The sequence below is a fragment of the Protomyctophum parallelum genome (assembly GCF_964188405.1).
Source record: "Protomyctophum parallelum genome assembly, chromosome: 3".
NCBI lineage: Eukaryota > Metazoa > Chordata > Actinopteri > Myctophiformes > Myctophidae > Protomyctophum > Protomyctophum parallelum.
In genome coordinates, this window is record NC_139698.1 from 5,240,514 (window position 1) to 5,255,777 (window position 15,264).

At 41.9% G+C, this 15,264-nt stretch overlaps 1 protein-coding gene across 1 annotated transcript in view; it reads left to right on the forward strand.

Moving 5' to 3' along the window:
* Positions 1–475: 475 nt before the first annotated feature.
* Positions 476–15,264, forward strand: part of LOC310855586 (uncharacterized protein) — a 34,204-nt gene continuing 19,415 nt past the window's right edge. Inside the window, exons 1-3 of the mRNA XM_083760652.1 lie at positions 476–584; positions 3,878–4,027; positions 8,272–8,636. Coding sequence (XP_083616778.1) covers positions 3,895–4,027; positions 8,272–8,636 — 498 coding nt within the window. The 5' untranslated portion in view covers positions 476–584; positions 3,878–3,894. The remainder of the gene's footprint in view (positions 585–3,877; positions 4,028–8,271; positions 8,637–15,264) is intronic.

Here is a 15,264-nt window from a genome sequence, read left to right on the forward strand (position 1 = left end):
CACACACACACACACACACCAAGCAGCAACAGAGCAGAGAGTGAACGGACATGAAACTGAGAGAAAGTCATAATATTGTAGGCTCAAGGATCGTTTGCTTTTGCCTGAAGGCTGGCGTGCTTTGATGACGCAGTGTTGTGATGCGCCAGAGTTGGCTGTGATGAGCTGTGGTGTGGAATAATAATAAACGGAGCGACCGGTGGCGTTCCAATGATAAACTCCTTGTCATCTATCCTTATAAAGAGAGTCTAAAGCCTGCATATTCTTCTAGCTGCGGCCGGCGCTACAATATCAGTTTTCAGCACAAACCATTGTGTGTAACTTATTGTGTCTGAGGTTGTCTTTGCTCCACAGTCTGTGTAAAGAGAGACACTCTAGAGGCTGGCACGTTGTGAACACTGGAGGCATTTACACACGAAGTTTGTTTGTTTTGTGGGCTAGCTAATGCTAATGCTAAAGTTCGTCCAGTGTCCATTACTAGTGAAGAGACGTTTCTTAACCCAGTTGGACGTGTTGAGGCCGGGACAGTCTGCCGTTCTCAACCTGAAGCCTAAAGAGACGTGGGTGACAACGTAACAACGTGGGTGAGATTTTGGTCTTATTTATTTTTTCGCCGCCGACTTTGGGGCTGTGTGTGTGTGTGTGTGTGTGTGTGTGTGTGTGTGTGTGTGTGTGTGTGTGTGTGTGTGTGTGTGTGTCAGTTACAATAAGGTCCTGATTCTGGAGCTGTGTCTTTGATTTGTACATGGACCAGGCATTCCAAATGTCCAAGATAAACATTCTAAGACAAGCAGTAGGCTACTTGGAATCATAACAAACCTCGGCTGTCGATGTTGATTCGCACGAGTGGCCTAACAATAACTGGCATGGCAAAGAGCAAAGCCTTGGAGAACTTGCAAAATACTGCTCTGTTTAGCCGATGGTTCTGTTATGACTGCATGTTGTAGTGTTTAGATGGTTCTGTTATGACTGCATGTTGTAGTGTTTAGATGGTTCTGTTATGACTGCATGTTGTAGTGTTTAGATGGTTCTGTTATGACTGCATGTTGTAGTGTTTAGATGGTTCTGTTATGACTGCATGCTGTAGTGTTTAGATGGTTCTGTTATGACTGCATGCTGTAGTGTTTAGATGGTTCTGTTATGACTACATGTTGTAGTGTTTAGATGGTTCTGTTATGACTGCATGCTGTAGTGTTTAGATGGTTCTGTTATGACTGCATGCTGTAGTGTTTAGATGGTTCTGTTATGACTACATGTTGTAGTGTTTAGAATCTAAACACTACAGCATGCAGTCATAACAGAACCATCTAAACACTACAGCATGCAGTCATAACAGAACCATCTAAACACTACAGCAATCCCAAGTGTGAGGAGCTACAGGGCTGACAAGAGCCTAGTACAGCAAATAACCAACAAGAGTGTGTTTTATAAAACGTTGTATGAACACACTACACATCCTGGTACTTCACACTGCAAGTGCAAGCGTGATGCAAGCTAGAGCTGCTGGGTAATGTAGTGCATTTGCTCAAAAAATATATTTTATTTGTTTGAATGCAGTGGGATGTGAGGCATGGCTATTGCATGTGTCCCCATTTGATTGTTTTGCCACTATAATGCAAGATATCCTCATAGACACACTCTAAATGGCCCTAATTGTTTTTCCTGTTGCAATTTTTGATGATACTGAATCTGCCGGGCTTAATGATGAACTACTATTGAATGTTATGCTATAGAAAATGTTGATGTGAACTTCTTGTCCAGCCGGTACAATAGGCACTTTAGGTGCAATGTTTTTATTCTTTTCCACTCTTTCGGACATTTATTGACATTTTTTTTTTTTTTTTTTTTTTTTTACAAACTTCTCTTCAACTGGTATTTCAGATATCGGTGCACACTAGATGAATTGCTCAAATCCCGGCAGAAAATCAGGTTTTAGCGTTTTTCAAACCGCTCCAAATGGCGTAAAATCTGAGGGCGGAGCTTACTGGTCAAAGTGACACATGTATTCCACGTGAGTCAAGGCAGATGGATTTTCGGCAAACGACTCAGTTTTTATATTGACACGATTGCTACCGTATATCACCCCCCTTTGCCCAATTGGAGTAAAACGCTTTCAGTGCTATTTAGCATGACCCTCTCACACAGGTTACATTTGACATTTAAAGGAGAATTCCATGCTAGAATGCTTTCTTGCCTTTCTTTGTAGTTGTTACGTCCCCACCAAAGAGGTCCAGGTGTTTTTTTGTGCAAAAACTCCTTATTGGCTATTTTCCCTACCATAAGCCCTCAATGAATTGCATTGCATTGAATGGGAATTGAATGGGGCTATGGGGTGTTATGCTAGTTCGCTTATTTCCATCTAAATAAGTAGTAAAGTGTGCCGCTTGGGATATTATTTACATTATGAAGAGAGGATATATACAAAGAAATTATAATTTTGAGCGATGGAAATAAGTGAATTAGCACAACACCCCATAGCCCCATTCAATTCCCATTCAATTCAATGCAATTAATTTAGGGCTTATGGTAGGGGAAATAGCCAATAAGGAGCTTTTGCACAAAATAACACCTGGACCTCTTTGGTGGGGACGTAACGACTACAAAGAAAGGTAAGAAAGCCTTTTAGTATGGAATTCTCCTTTAAATGTTAAATGCTGTGTATGCAGCTCTCTCCGCTTCTTTGACCCATTCCAGTGCTGCTTTCAAATCACAGCTGTATTTCTGTGCCTCCCTGCCTGGTCAGTAGTATAGTGCCCACTACTGCCTGTGTTTGTACAACGGCAGTCTATGGCACAATGCAGGGAGGGAACACAACATGCGTTGTACACTTAAAGGAGAATTCCATACTAAAAGGCTTTCTTACCTTTCTTTGTAGTTGTTACGTCCCCACCAAAGAGGTCCAGGTGTTATTTGTAGTTGTTACGTCCCCACCAAAGAGGTCCAGGTGTTATTTGTAGTTGTTACGTCCCCACCAAAGAGGTCCAGGTGTTATTTTGTGCAAAAGCTCCTTATTGGCTATTTTCCCTACCATAAGCCCTAAAAGAATTGCATTGAATTGAATGGGAATTGAATGGGGCTATGGGGTGTTGTGCTAATTAGCTTATTTCCATCGCTTGGTGGGGACGTAACAACTACAAAGAAAGGTAAGAAAGATAATAAAGCATTCTAGCATGGAATTCTCCTTTAAAGGGATTGTGACATTAAAAAAAAGGTTTTGGAATTGTTCTTGTTTTTTTAGGTTTTCTAATCTCAATTGCACCCAAAAAACATGAACTTTTAACATTCAGTAGATTTTCTGTGATCTGGGGTTTTCTGGCTCAAACAGCTGCTCTGATTTGCCGGCAGTAAGTGACATCACTTACTGCAAATCCCATATATGTCAATGGGATTTGCTAGCAGATGTCACTGTTTTCACTGTGTTGCCTGTTTTCATTGTAGCTCAAAAGGCCCAAAAATACCCCAAAGAAAACTTCAGACCACAGAAAATCCACTGAATGTTCAAAGTTCAGGTTTTTCGGGTGTAATTGAGGTCATAAAACCTAAAAGAAAAAAGAAAAATAAATGAAAATGAATGTCATAAAACCTTTAACCCATTCTGAACGGGCACCCATTTTGGTGTCGGCATCACGTTATGCTTTAGCTATTTAAAAATAGCAGATCTACAAGCTCATATCGCGCCACCGAGTGGCGCGATACGAGCTTTGTAGGTCTGCTATTTTTGAAAAATCGAAGAGCGACTGACATTTTTAGAATCTGATCTCAGGTCAGAATGGGTTCATCAGACCAGTGTGTGTCCGGTGGAAACCTTCGTATGAATCTGATCTCAGGTCAGAATGGGTTAAATGTCAACGTACTTATTCTGTATTCTTCATTCCAGAGACTCCAGACTGGTCTATGGAGTCCAGCCGGCAGGTGGAGATGAGTTCCCTAGAAGCAGCCAGAGCCGTTTCTCCAGGGCGCCCAGCAGCAGCAGGACGGGGGAAGAGACCCAGACGAACACCCCAGCACCTCCACAACTTTGACCTGGGTGTGTGTGGGCTTTAATTTACTGTGGCCGATGGATCCCCTCATGGGAGGGTGTGTGGGCTTTTACTGTCTGGGGCCGATGGATCCCCTCATGGGAGGGTGTGTGGGCTTTTACTGTCTGGATCCCCTCATGGGAGGGTGTGTGGGCTTTTACTGTCTGGATCCCCTCATGGGAGGGTGTGTGGGCTTTTACTGTCTGGATCCCCTCATGGGAGGGTGTGTGGGCTTTAATTTACTGTGGCCGATGGATCCCCTCATGGGAGGGTGTGTGGGCTTTAATTTACTGTGGCCGATGGATCCCCTCATGGGAGGGTGTGTGGGCTTTTACTGTCTGGATCCCCTCATGGGAGGGTGTGTGGGCTTTAATTTACTGTGGCCGATGGATCCCCTCATGGGAGGGTGTGTGGGCTTTAATTTACTGTGGCCGATGGATCCCCTCATGGGAGGGTGTGTGGGCTTTAATTTACTGTGGCCGATGGATCCCCTCATGGGAGGGTGTGTGGGCTTTTACTGTCTGGATCCCCTCATGGGAGGGTGTGTGGGCTTTTACTGGATGGATCCCCTCATGGGAGGGTGTGTGGGCTTTTACTGGGGCCGATGGATCCCCTCATGGGAAGACAGAGTGGCATTCCTGACACTCTGCCATTCCGACTACGTAGCTTCCACATTCAGTTAAGCCAAATTCCAATACCCCAAATCTCGGCAACTCGCTCACTCACACTTGCTCACTCCAGCATGGTGGAGTTACGGTGAAATTGGTGACATGCCGCAATATGCGACCCTCTTGTGGACTTCACATAACTTACATGGAGGTCTTTAAATGCGTGGCCTGAAAACCGCTAGGTTGAACTCTGCTAATAAACAAACCACAACATTTACATTCGGACACTGACATTATGTGATGTCAACACGATTGTCACATATTTCAGCAGGTCACCGATTTCACCGTAACACGGCCATGCTGGAGTGACCGAGTGTGAGTGAGTGAGTGGTCGAGATTTTGGGTATTGGAATTTGGCTTATGGGACACGGTTAGTAATGCAGCGAGTCGGAATGGGGGTGCGTCAGAATAGCAGGCTTCGGAATGCCGGTGTGTAACTTCCTCATGGTTGGGCTTAGGGCTGCGAATCTTTAGGTGTCCCACGATTCGATTCGATTCCGATTCTTGGGGTGACGATTCGATTCAAAAACGATCTTTTCAATTTTTCCGATTCTCGATTCAAAAAAGATTTTTTTTCGATTCTAAAGCAGTTTTTTTTTTTTTATTAAAAACAATTAAATAGAATTTTAGCATGATCTACTCCAGTCTTCTGGCATGAAAGCAGAGTACATTTAGTAAAAAGCTTGTATAATTGTAAAGGTTTTATCAACTGAATGATTTATTTTAAACACACAAAGGTTAAATCCAAGAGTAAGATCATATTTTTTTTATATAATCAATTTGTTTTTATACTGATAGACTATTAGTTTGGTATGCAGATAGATAGATAGATAGATAGTCAATTCATTTTGTAAATGGATGGACAGACAGACTATTCGTTTTTATTTTGCTGTTCTATCATGTGAGTGTGACATTTAGTGCAGAGGCTACTCGATGGTGAATTAGTAATGTAACATTCTCCTTGGCTTTGACTGCTTCAGTTCAGACAGAACATTGGACATAAGGCTACACCTCGGCGTGGTGGAAGGAGATGGTGGGGAGATCTTTGCTTTTTTTACGTTGCTCGTTATGCAGGCCAGTGAGGCCACTGACTAGCTCTGGTCCATAGCTCTAGTCTAATGCGTTGCATTTAGAGTTATGGACCTGAGCTAGCCACTGACTAATATATCCAGCCAGGTCGGTCATTCGCACACGCTTTTAGCGAGGTGCTAAGCAAGGGTTGTTTTGGTATATCAATTGTCAAGCCCTTTCTTATTGCCCACGCCCGCGCCGGATTCACGGTAAAACCCAAAGTATTTCCAAACTCTTGCTTTCAATGACCGCGGAGGCGGTTGTATTTCTTTTCCATTTTTGGGAGGCATACTATCATCCGACAGAGCAGGTGCGCTGCGGTACAGTGCTCGAGGTGCGCTGCGGTGAGGTGCGCTGCGGGTCGGGAGAGGGTTGCGGTTAGGTTTAGGTGTCTGCCCCGGGGGAGGTTAGGGTTAGGGTGAGGGAGGAGGTAGGTTGTCGTTCGGACCAATGCTCCGTCGGATGAAAGTACTGCACTCCCATTTTTAAGCAACACGAGCGAACAACAACACAGCGGACGCTGCTATTGCGGAAGCGGTGCTTTGCTTACTACGGCGGCCGAGAAAGGGAAATAAATCGATTCTTGGAAAATGAGAATCGATTCTGAATCGGACGGCATTAGAATCGCGATTCTAACTCGAATCGATTTTTTTTTGACAGGCCTAGTTGGGCTGTGTAGCGTTATTTTCAGTCAGTTGGCAAAAATATGCAATACACGCATGGGAGCTCTGCCTCATGAAGGCTTGTTAGCCACGGCAACATGTAGCACAAACAAACAGATAAACAAATGGACGGACAGTGGTGACAACATAGCGTTCGGCCTTCTGGCCTGCCGGAGACTATGTATTACAATTTACAATTTAGGCATTTAGCAGACGCTCTTAATCCAGAGCGACTTACATTTAAGCAAGAACAAAAGCATGGGAATACATCACATAAAAGTATTTATCATGAAACATGCGTAAGCTAAGAGAGTAACAGTGGAATATCTATATAATGAAACTATACATATAAACTATACATATTTACTACTATGCTATACATATGTACTATGGCGTGCTATGACTATATACAATACAATTATAGTGCTGTCTACATAACATAACATGCTATAAGTCTGTATCAAATGCTATCTAAGTCTACAGAAATGCTATCTAAGGGGGTAGGGTAAGTTCTATGGGCCATGATGGAGTCTGAAAAGGTGGGTTTTCAGACTACGGCGGAAGATTGGGAGTGATGCTGCAGTTCTGACTGCAATGGGAAGTGCATTCCACAGTTTTGGAGCCAGAAGGGAGAAGAGTTTGGGACGTGTGGAGCGTTGTCCCGGCGTTTTTATTATACACAATTGTATTGATACTTGCACAGTGGTGTTGCTTGAACTTAACCGTTGGTGTATCCAATTTTAGCTGCCAATCCAATGGGTCTTAATTCACTTGTAGTTGATTTTGGTGAATTGGTGCCTGTAGAAAATGTCATGCATGAATGAAGGTACTGAAAAACCCACCTGCCTCAGACATCAGCAACACTTATATGAAAATTACAAAAATATAACTGTGTATTGTTCTAGGGTTAGACCACTTTTTTAGAGGTTTGGGTTGTTTTCTTACCTTATTATGGGCAAACTATTGCATTCCATGAGTTATTTCGCTCCGTTGAGGAAAACAAATACTTTGTTACTCCACTGCGCATTCTACCGATATTCCCCAGAGAATTGCCTCATAGAGAATATTTTTCTTCCGTTGAAAAGAAATCCCATTCTGGGCAAAAAGTACCGCTTATACGTGTGGTGGGGGGGCTCAGAGTGCGTCCACTAAGGAAAGTAAGCTTTCTAATGACACAACCCGCCTTTTGGTGAGTAGCCAAAACTGCGGTAATGAGGGGGGGGGACGGGGGGGGGACGGTGGCTAATGCTATGCGCAACAGCGTGGTATGTGTTTGTTTATAAATCAGATGGTCGGCCAGCTGTACCAGTTTACTGTTATGTGGCTTATTTTCTACCCTATAATGTTTTCAGATACATATTTTAGCGTGATGATTAAGTTGAAACCGAGTAATACACTGTCTGGATGTTATCTTGAATGGAAATAAAAACGGATTATTCTGTAATCAGTAGCAGCTGTGATGGACGGATGCACAAATATGGGGAATTAAACGGGTGAGCTTCATTGTTATTGGCTTTTATCGATGTGTATCTCTACACGTCATCACGCAGCACGTTTTCGTTTTAATAAATAAATAATGCAATCGTTTTTATGGACCTTTGATATAAAAACACACAGAAATGAGAATGTTCACATTTTTTTTGGCATCCATTGTTAGGTATGCCCATATGATGACCACGGATATGGTCTAAAAGTGTGAAAAACGTCTTTTTCATTTCACTGCGCCTTTAAGTTTCCAGAACCTCCTTTGATAACGTCTACTTCATAATAGCTCATTTTGTACATGCAGAAAACGGACAGAAAACAGAATCCAGCGTTGATGACTATCATGTTGTTTTTCTGCTCCTATAGACCGCCAAGAGGAGGAGAGCAGCCCCAGTCTGCTCCAGGAGGAACCAGAGCCTCCACACATTAAAGAGGAACAGGAGGAGAGGAACCCCAGTCTGCTCCAGGAGGAACCAGAGCCTCCAGAGATTAAGCAGGAACAGGAGGAGCTACTTCAAAGACCAGAGGAGCCTGCTGGGTCAATGTTGACATTACTAGCAGTGAAAAGTGAAGATAAGGATGAAGAGATTTCTTCGCACGTTGAAGTTGAACTTGGATCTGACACTGAAGACAGTGATTATCGAGAGGAATCCAGTGAATCTGACACTGAAGACAGTGATTATCGAGAGGAATCCAGTGAATCTGACACTGAAGACAGTGATTATCGTCCAGTGGAGTCCAGTGGAGGTCAGTCAGTGTTAAAGGGACAGGGATGGGTATAATTAGGATTTCTGTGAGTCCGGTACCGATTACGGTTCCTAACGGTTCCCTATTTCGGTTACAAAATGGTATAAAATAACTTAAATTAGAGCCGGTCAATTTTTTTTTTCTCACAAAAATCTTTACTTTTTTTTTTTTTTTTAGACAGGTAATGGAGTAACATCCTCTCCCTATTCAACAGTTGAGCCGTGTGTGTGTGTGTGTGTGTGTGTGTGTGTGTGTGTGTGTGTGTGTGTGTGTGTGTCGGGGGGGGGGTGGGTGCAGACCTTTGCTCTCGGAGCAGCAGTGCTGTCGTTTCTTAGGCTACTAACGGCGTGTGACAGAGACACGCTGCGCTATACTCTATTACCATATATGCATCTCCTTATAACAGGGGTTTTCCCTATTTTGCCGTTACTGTTAAATAAATAGTGCTTGACTGTGCACATCTGTAGGAACCGATAGGGAGTACCCGGTACCCAAGCTTGCTTGCTTGGTTTGGTACCTGCTTTGGGCCCGAGGTTCAGGACCCAAACCTAAACAGGAACTATACATTTGTGGGAGAGATTTGGCACCGTTACTAAATTAGGAGAACAAGTTAAAATGTTCATATTTCACCTTCATCAAAAAGTATTAACAGGGAAGCCTTTGTGCTCCCAAACAAGGATACACAAGTTTGATGATGACTTTTCAAGCTTTTCAAGTTGTACCTGTACACACCATTTTTAACCTGCCTATTCACTCTCTCTTAGGTGTGAGGTCCCGGTCTTCAGAGACCCACATCTGTACACAATGTGAAAAGGATTACATTACTGCATCTAGACTGAGGCGACACCAGCGTATCCACACTGGAGAAAAACCTTTCCAGTGTAAACATTGTGACAAGAGTTTCTGTCAGTTAACTTCTCTGACGAGACACCTGCGTATCCACACAGGAGAAAAACCTTTCCAATGTAAACATTGTAATAAGAGATTCAGTGATACAGGCAATCTGAAGAGACACCTGCGTATCCACACAGGAGAAAAACCTGTCCAATGTAAAGATTGTGACAAGAGTTTCAGATATGCACACCAACTGAAGGCACACCAACATATCCACACTGGAGAAAAATCTCTCCAATGTAAAGATTGTGACAAGAGTTTCAGGTTTGCAGGTTCTCTGAAGGCACACCAACTTATCCACACTGGAGAAAGATCTTTCCACTGTAAATATTGTGACAAGCGTTTCTTTGGCTCAGTTCACTTGAAGTCACACCAGCTTATCCACACAGGAGAAAAACCTTTCGAATGTAAAGATTGTGGCAAGCGTTTCAATCAGTCAACACACGTGAAGAGACACCAGTGTATCAAAGGAGGAAAACCATTCCTCTGTAAAGATTGTGACAAGAGTTTCTATTATTCAGCTGACCTGGACAGACACCAGCGTATCCACACAGGAGAAAAACGTTTCCACTGTAAACATTGTGACAAGAGTTACCATACTTCTACTGACCTGAAGAGACACCAGCATATCCACACTGGTGAAAAACCTTTCCAATGTAAACATTGCAACAAGGGATTCACCCGGGCACATCGTCTGAAGAAACACCAGAGTATCCACACTGGAGAAAAACAAGAAAAACCTTTCCAGTGTGAACATTGTGGCAAGAGTTTCCGCACGTTAATCCAACTGAACTTACACCAGCGTAGCCACACATGAGAAAAACCTTACCAGTGTAAACAATGTGACAAAAGTTTTAGTACATCAAGTTATCTGAGCGTACATCAGCGTTACCACGCTGAAGAAAGACCTTTCCACTGTACATATTGTGACAAACGTTTCAAACAGAAAAAGGAGCTGAAGATACACCAGCGTATCCACACTGGAGGAAAACCTTTCCAGTGTAAACTTTGTGACAAGAGTTTCTGTCAGTTAACTTCTCTGAAGAGACACCTGCATATCCACACTGGAGAAAGATCTTTCCAATGTAAAGATTGTGACAAGAGTTTCAGCTCTGCAGGTTCTCTGAAGGCACACCAACTTATCCACACTGGAGAAAAATCTTTCCACTGTAAATATTGTGACAAGCGTTTCTTTGGCTCAGCTCACTTGAAGTCACACCAGCTTATCCACACAGGAGAAAAACCTTTTGAATGTAAAGATTGTGGCAAGTGTTTCAATCAGTCAACACACGTGAAGAGACACAAGTGTATCAAAGGAGGAAAACCATTCCTCTGTAAAGATTGTGACAAGAGTTTCTATTATTCAGCTGACCTGGACAGACACCAGCGTATCCACACAGGAGAAAAACCTTTCCACTGTAAACATTGTGACAAGAGTTACCATACTTCTACTGACCTGAAGAGACACCAGCATATCCACACTGGTGAAAAACCTTTCCAATGTAAACATTGCAACAAGGGATTCACCCGGGCACATCGTCTGAAGAAACACCAGAGTATCCACACTGGAGAAAAACAAGAAAAACCTTTCCAGTGTGAACATTGTGGCAAGAGTTTCCCTACGTTAATCCAACTGAATTTACACCAGCATATCCACACAGGAGAAAAACCTTACCAGTGTAAACAATGTGACAAAAGTTTTAGTACATCAAGTTATCTGAGCGTACATCAGCGTTACCACGCTGAAGAAAGACCTTTCCACTGTACATATTGTGACAAACGTTTCAAACAGAAAAAAGAGCTGAAGATACACCAGCGTATCCACACTGGAGAAAAACCTTTCCAGTGTAAACTTTGTGACAAGAGTTTCTGTCAGTTAACTTCTCTGAAGTATCACCGGCGTTCCCACACTGGAGAAAATCCTTTTCCACTGTAAACGGTGTGATTATTAGAGTTTCAGCGAGTCACTGGACAAAAACCTTTCCACTGTAAATGTCACCTCAGCTGAAGGGACGCCAGCATGTTCGCACTGGGGAAAACGCTTGTCACGATGTTAACAATGTGAAAAGATTGATTTACAATAAACTCACCTGGAAACCCCACATAGACTACATAAAGGTGATGTAGACAAGTTTTCAGCCAAAATTGTAAATGTATATAAATGTATTTTTTGGGCCTTTTTCCCTCTATCCTTCCCTATATTATGATGCTGAGGTGTTCTCCTGCAACAACACACTCTCCCTTTGGACCCCTCTGGCTGAAGGCTTTGTTTATATCCACTAGACTAGAGTTTACTAGTCGGGACGTAAGTAAGTAAGTACATTTTATTTGTAAAGCACCTTTCAAGACAAAGTCACAAGGTGCTGAACAGAACACAGAACAGCAATCAACAAGTTAAAACAAACAGGAAAACATAGCACAATAAAGTAAAAAGACAATAAAGAATTTAACGAAGAATAAACAAGGCAAAAACTGAAAACATAGGCATGTAGAATGATAAACTAGAGGCAGAATCACAAAAACATAGGTATGTAAAAAATAAATCGGGTAAGAACTACATGGGAAAATAAATACGGAATAAATGTGTCTTTAACTGTCTCTTAAAAGAGTCTACTGACTCAGCATTCTTTAGCATGAGGGGCAGGGCGTTCCAAAGAGTGGGAAGCCCATCCACTGCGAAAGCCCGGTAGCCCTTTGTTCTTAGGTTAGACCCCGGTATCTTCAGTAGATGTTTGTCTGAGGACCTAAGGGGTCTTACATTGGACTTTGGTGGCAGTATAGGTCACAAATATATGAAGGGGCCGGCCCATTTAATGCTTTGACGTCAGGGGGGATTTAAACTTTTTAGCCAATTGCAGCGCGAGGCTGTGACGGTGTGTTCAACCCAGCAGTGTTATAATGAAAACGCGATGCCATTTCATTGCAATGTATAATATTATTATCCCCATATCTTGGTTTCATCAACATTGTTCATGTGAAATAATATGTTTATGATTTAATATGTAAGCCTATTGAAATTATGATAATCGCTATGTATAGCGCATGGTTGGGTGGTGTGAAAACACCAGCAGTCAGCACCCCTAAGAACTCGGAGGATCCTAGAAGTCACAGAACGTCTGTTCCCCATAGACATTTCAAAAGGTATTTATTTAAAGACGGTTACGCCGCCGACAAAGCCAACTCGAGTTGTGACAAATCATGACAATAAACACAATATTTTGGACCAAACAAATAATTACAAAGATGAAAAAAAAACAAATAAAAAGTGTTTTTAGCCGAGTTATTTGAATTATGTGTACAAACACTGGAAACTTGTTGCACCACTCAGTTCACACAGGTGTGATTTAAAAAAAAAAGTTTTCTACTGTGTGTGTGCGTGCGTGCACACCATACATAGACTGTAAAAAAATATGGACAAAGGGTTCTCCGGGTCTAACATGAACATAAAATGAAGCCTGTCAGTCCTTGTATTGTAAGTCGCCATCTTTCTAGATCCGTTTTAGCCCAGCTGGCCATTGGCTGGCCCAGACAACGAGGCGGGACTTCCCCCCTTCTTCTCCGTTGGTTTTTATTTTGACTCGAGTGGGTGGGGACTCCCGATCATAGACTGTAACGGTAGCCACGCCCCTCACAACATGCGCAACTTTATGGTAATTTTTTAAATAAATGGGACCATAATTTTCCAAAACTAATATTATGACATTAGAAATGAGACTTTAAACTAGTGACTGGAAGAAGAAAGTATTCATGACCATGTTTATTAAGGTAATACAGCTGGAGCTGGAGCTGGAGCTGGAGCTGGAGGAGGTTTGTTTCCAAAATAATTATTAAAAATAAATAAAAAAACAGTCAATGAAAAACCACGGCCCCTCACGTATTAGAAGGACAATATCGGTCAACAGAAAAAAACGTTTTTGATGAATCTATCATGGTTAAAATGCAGTTTTAAGTTATAATGGATTGGTATAGGAAGGGAGCGGCACAGCTAAAATTAATATCAAATATCTAATCACTGAATCAAGCAACTTAAGAACTGCCCGGGGGGGTTCACATAAGCCTGAGTAGACTTTAAAATGACGTTTTAAAAAAATATATAAAATCACTCCAGAAACTATACAATTCTCTAATACTACCATATCAGTTATACTGTGTCGAAGTCTGGGGAAACGCATATAAAACTATATTACACCCTATCGCTATCCTACAAAATAAAGCAATAAGAATGGTCAAACATTCACTATGCATTAAAAACCGCACATTGACATATTATGAAGATTTAGTCACCCTCTCAACACAGCTATAATATGGTATGTAATAAGTCGCTTCCAATCAGCATACAGGAGCTATTTAAGCCTAAGGAAAGCACCTATAAACTCAGGGGAATTGATTTTTTTTTTAAAGACTAACATTTCACGGACCAACATCAAAGAGAGATGTCTTTCTGCCTTTGGGGTGAACCTATGGATTAATCTGGACACTGAACTAAAATGAAGCATCTCGATCATAAAATTCAAGAGAACATATAAAGTAAAGGTAATTGATGGCTATATGGAATCACACTAATTATATGGTAATTGTATAGTAATAGTAACCATACAGTATGTGTGCATGTGAGCATACGTGGCTAAAATCAAAATACAAGCAGTATATTTATGTATATGAGGCAACCACTTCATATATATGTAAACATGTATATGAATACATATGTATTTACATATTATATACAAATAAATAAAATGTGATTTATATTATCATTATTATTATTATGATATGGTCATAAGGGAAAATAAATGGTAGATAACTAAATCTATGTATCCTAAGGGATTTTTCTGTCGAATTCTTCACACCGTTTCGTTTCTTTTGATTTAGTAAGAAATCAGAAGCAGCTATGTTGAATGTGTATTCTTTATTTTGCTTTTGTATAAGAAATGCAGCATTGTTGAAACTTGTTTTGTTTATTTTGCTTTTGTTTCCTTCTATGAAATCATTTACTTAAATATGAAAAAAAGGTGGGCACAATAAGCTTCGGCTTCAGCCCTTTTCCTTTTCGGTCAATTGTTTCATGTTAACCTTTTGTTTGTATGTAAAACTGCTGTTATGTCATGACCGAGACAAATAAACTAAAAGTCTTTCAGTCAGTTAAGTTCTCTGAAAACCATCGGGGCACGGTGGCACAGTTGGTAGTGCTAGAAGGTCCTGGGTTCGTTTCCCGCTCGGGGCGCTGTGGGTTCTGGCGGCGTGTTTCCTCCTCCGCGTCATCAGTGCCCATACCCGAAGGCGGGGTTGGCGAAAGGGCCTTTTCTGTGTGGAGTTTGCATGTTCTCCCCGTGTCCCCTAGGGTAGGTACCCTCACAAAAACATGCAGTAATCCTGGTCTCTAAACTGCCTCCCCCTGGCCAGCCGGGGCGCCTGATGGAGGGGAAAGGAACTGGTTGGAATAACGTGTTCCTTCCACACGCTACGTCCAACCAGGGAAACTCCCCCCTGTCAGGTGTAAAGGAGCAACTTGGACACTCAAGCATGAAGGAAGCATGAGTTAAGTCCGTCGCTCTCCCTAGGTTGGCGGAGGGTGTGTAGAGCCCAGGATCACATTAGATGATTGACACAGGTGTGAAAAATGGGTTACAAAATCGTGGGATAAAAAAATAGAAGAAAAAAAAGTTCTCTGAAAACCAATGGGGGAAAAGTAAGTAAGTAAGTAGGCCTACATAAATAAAT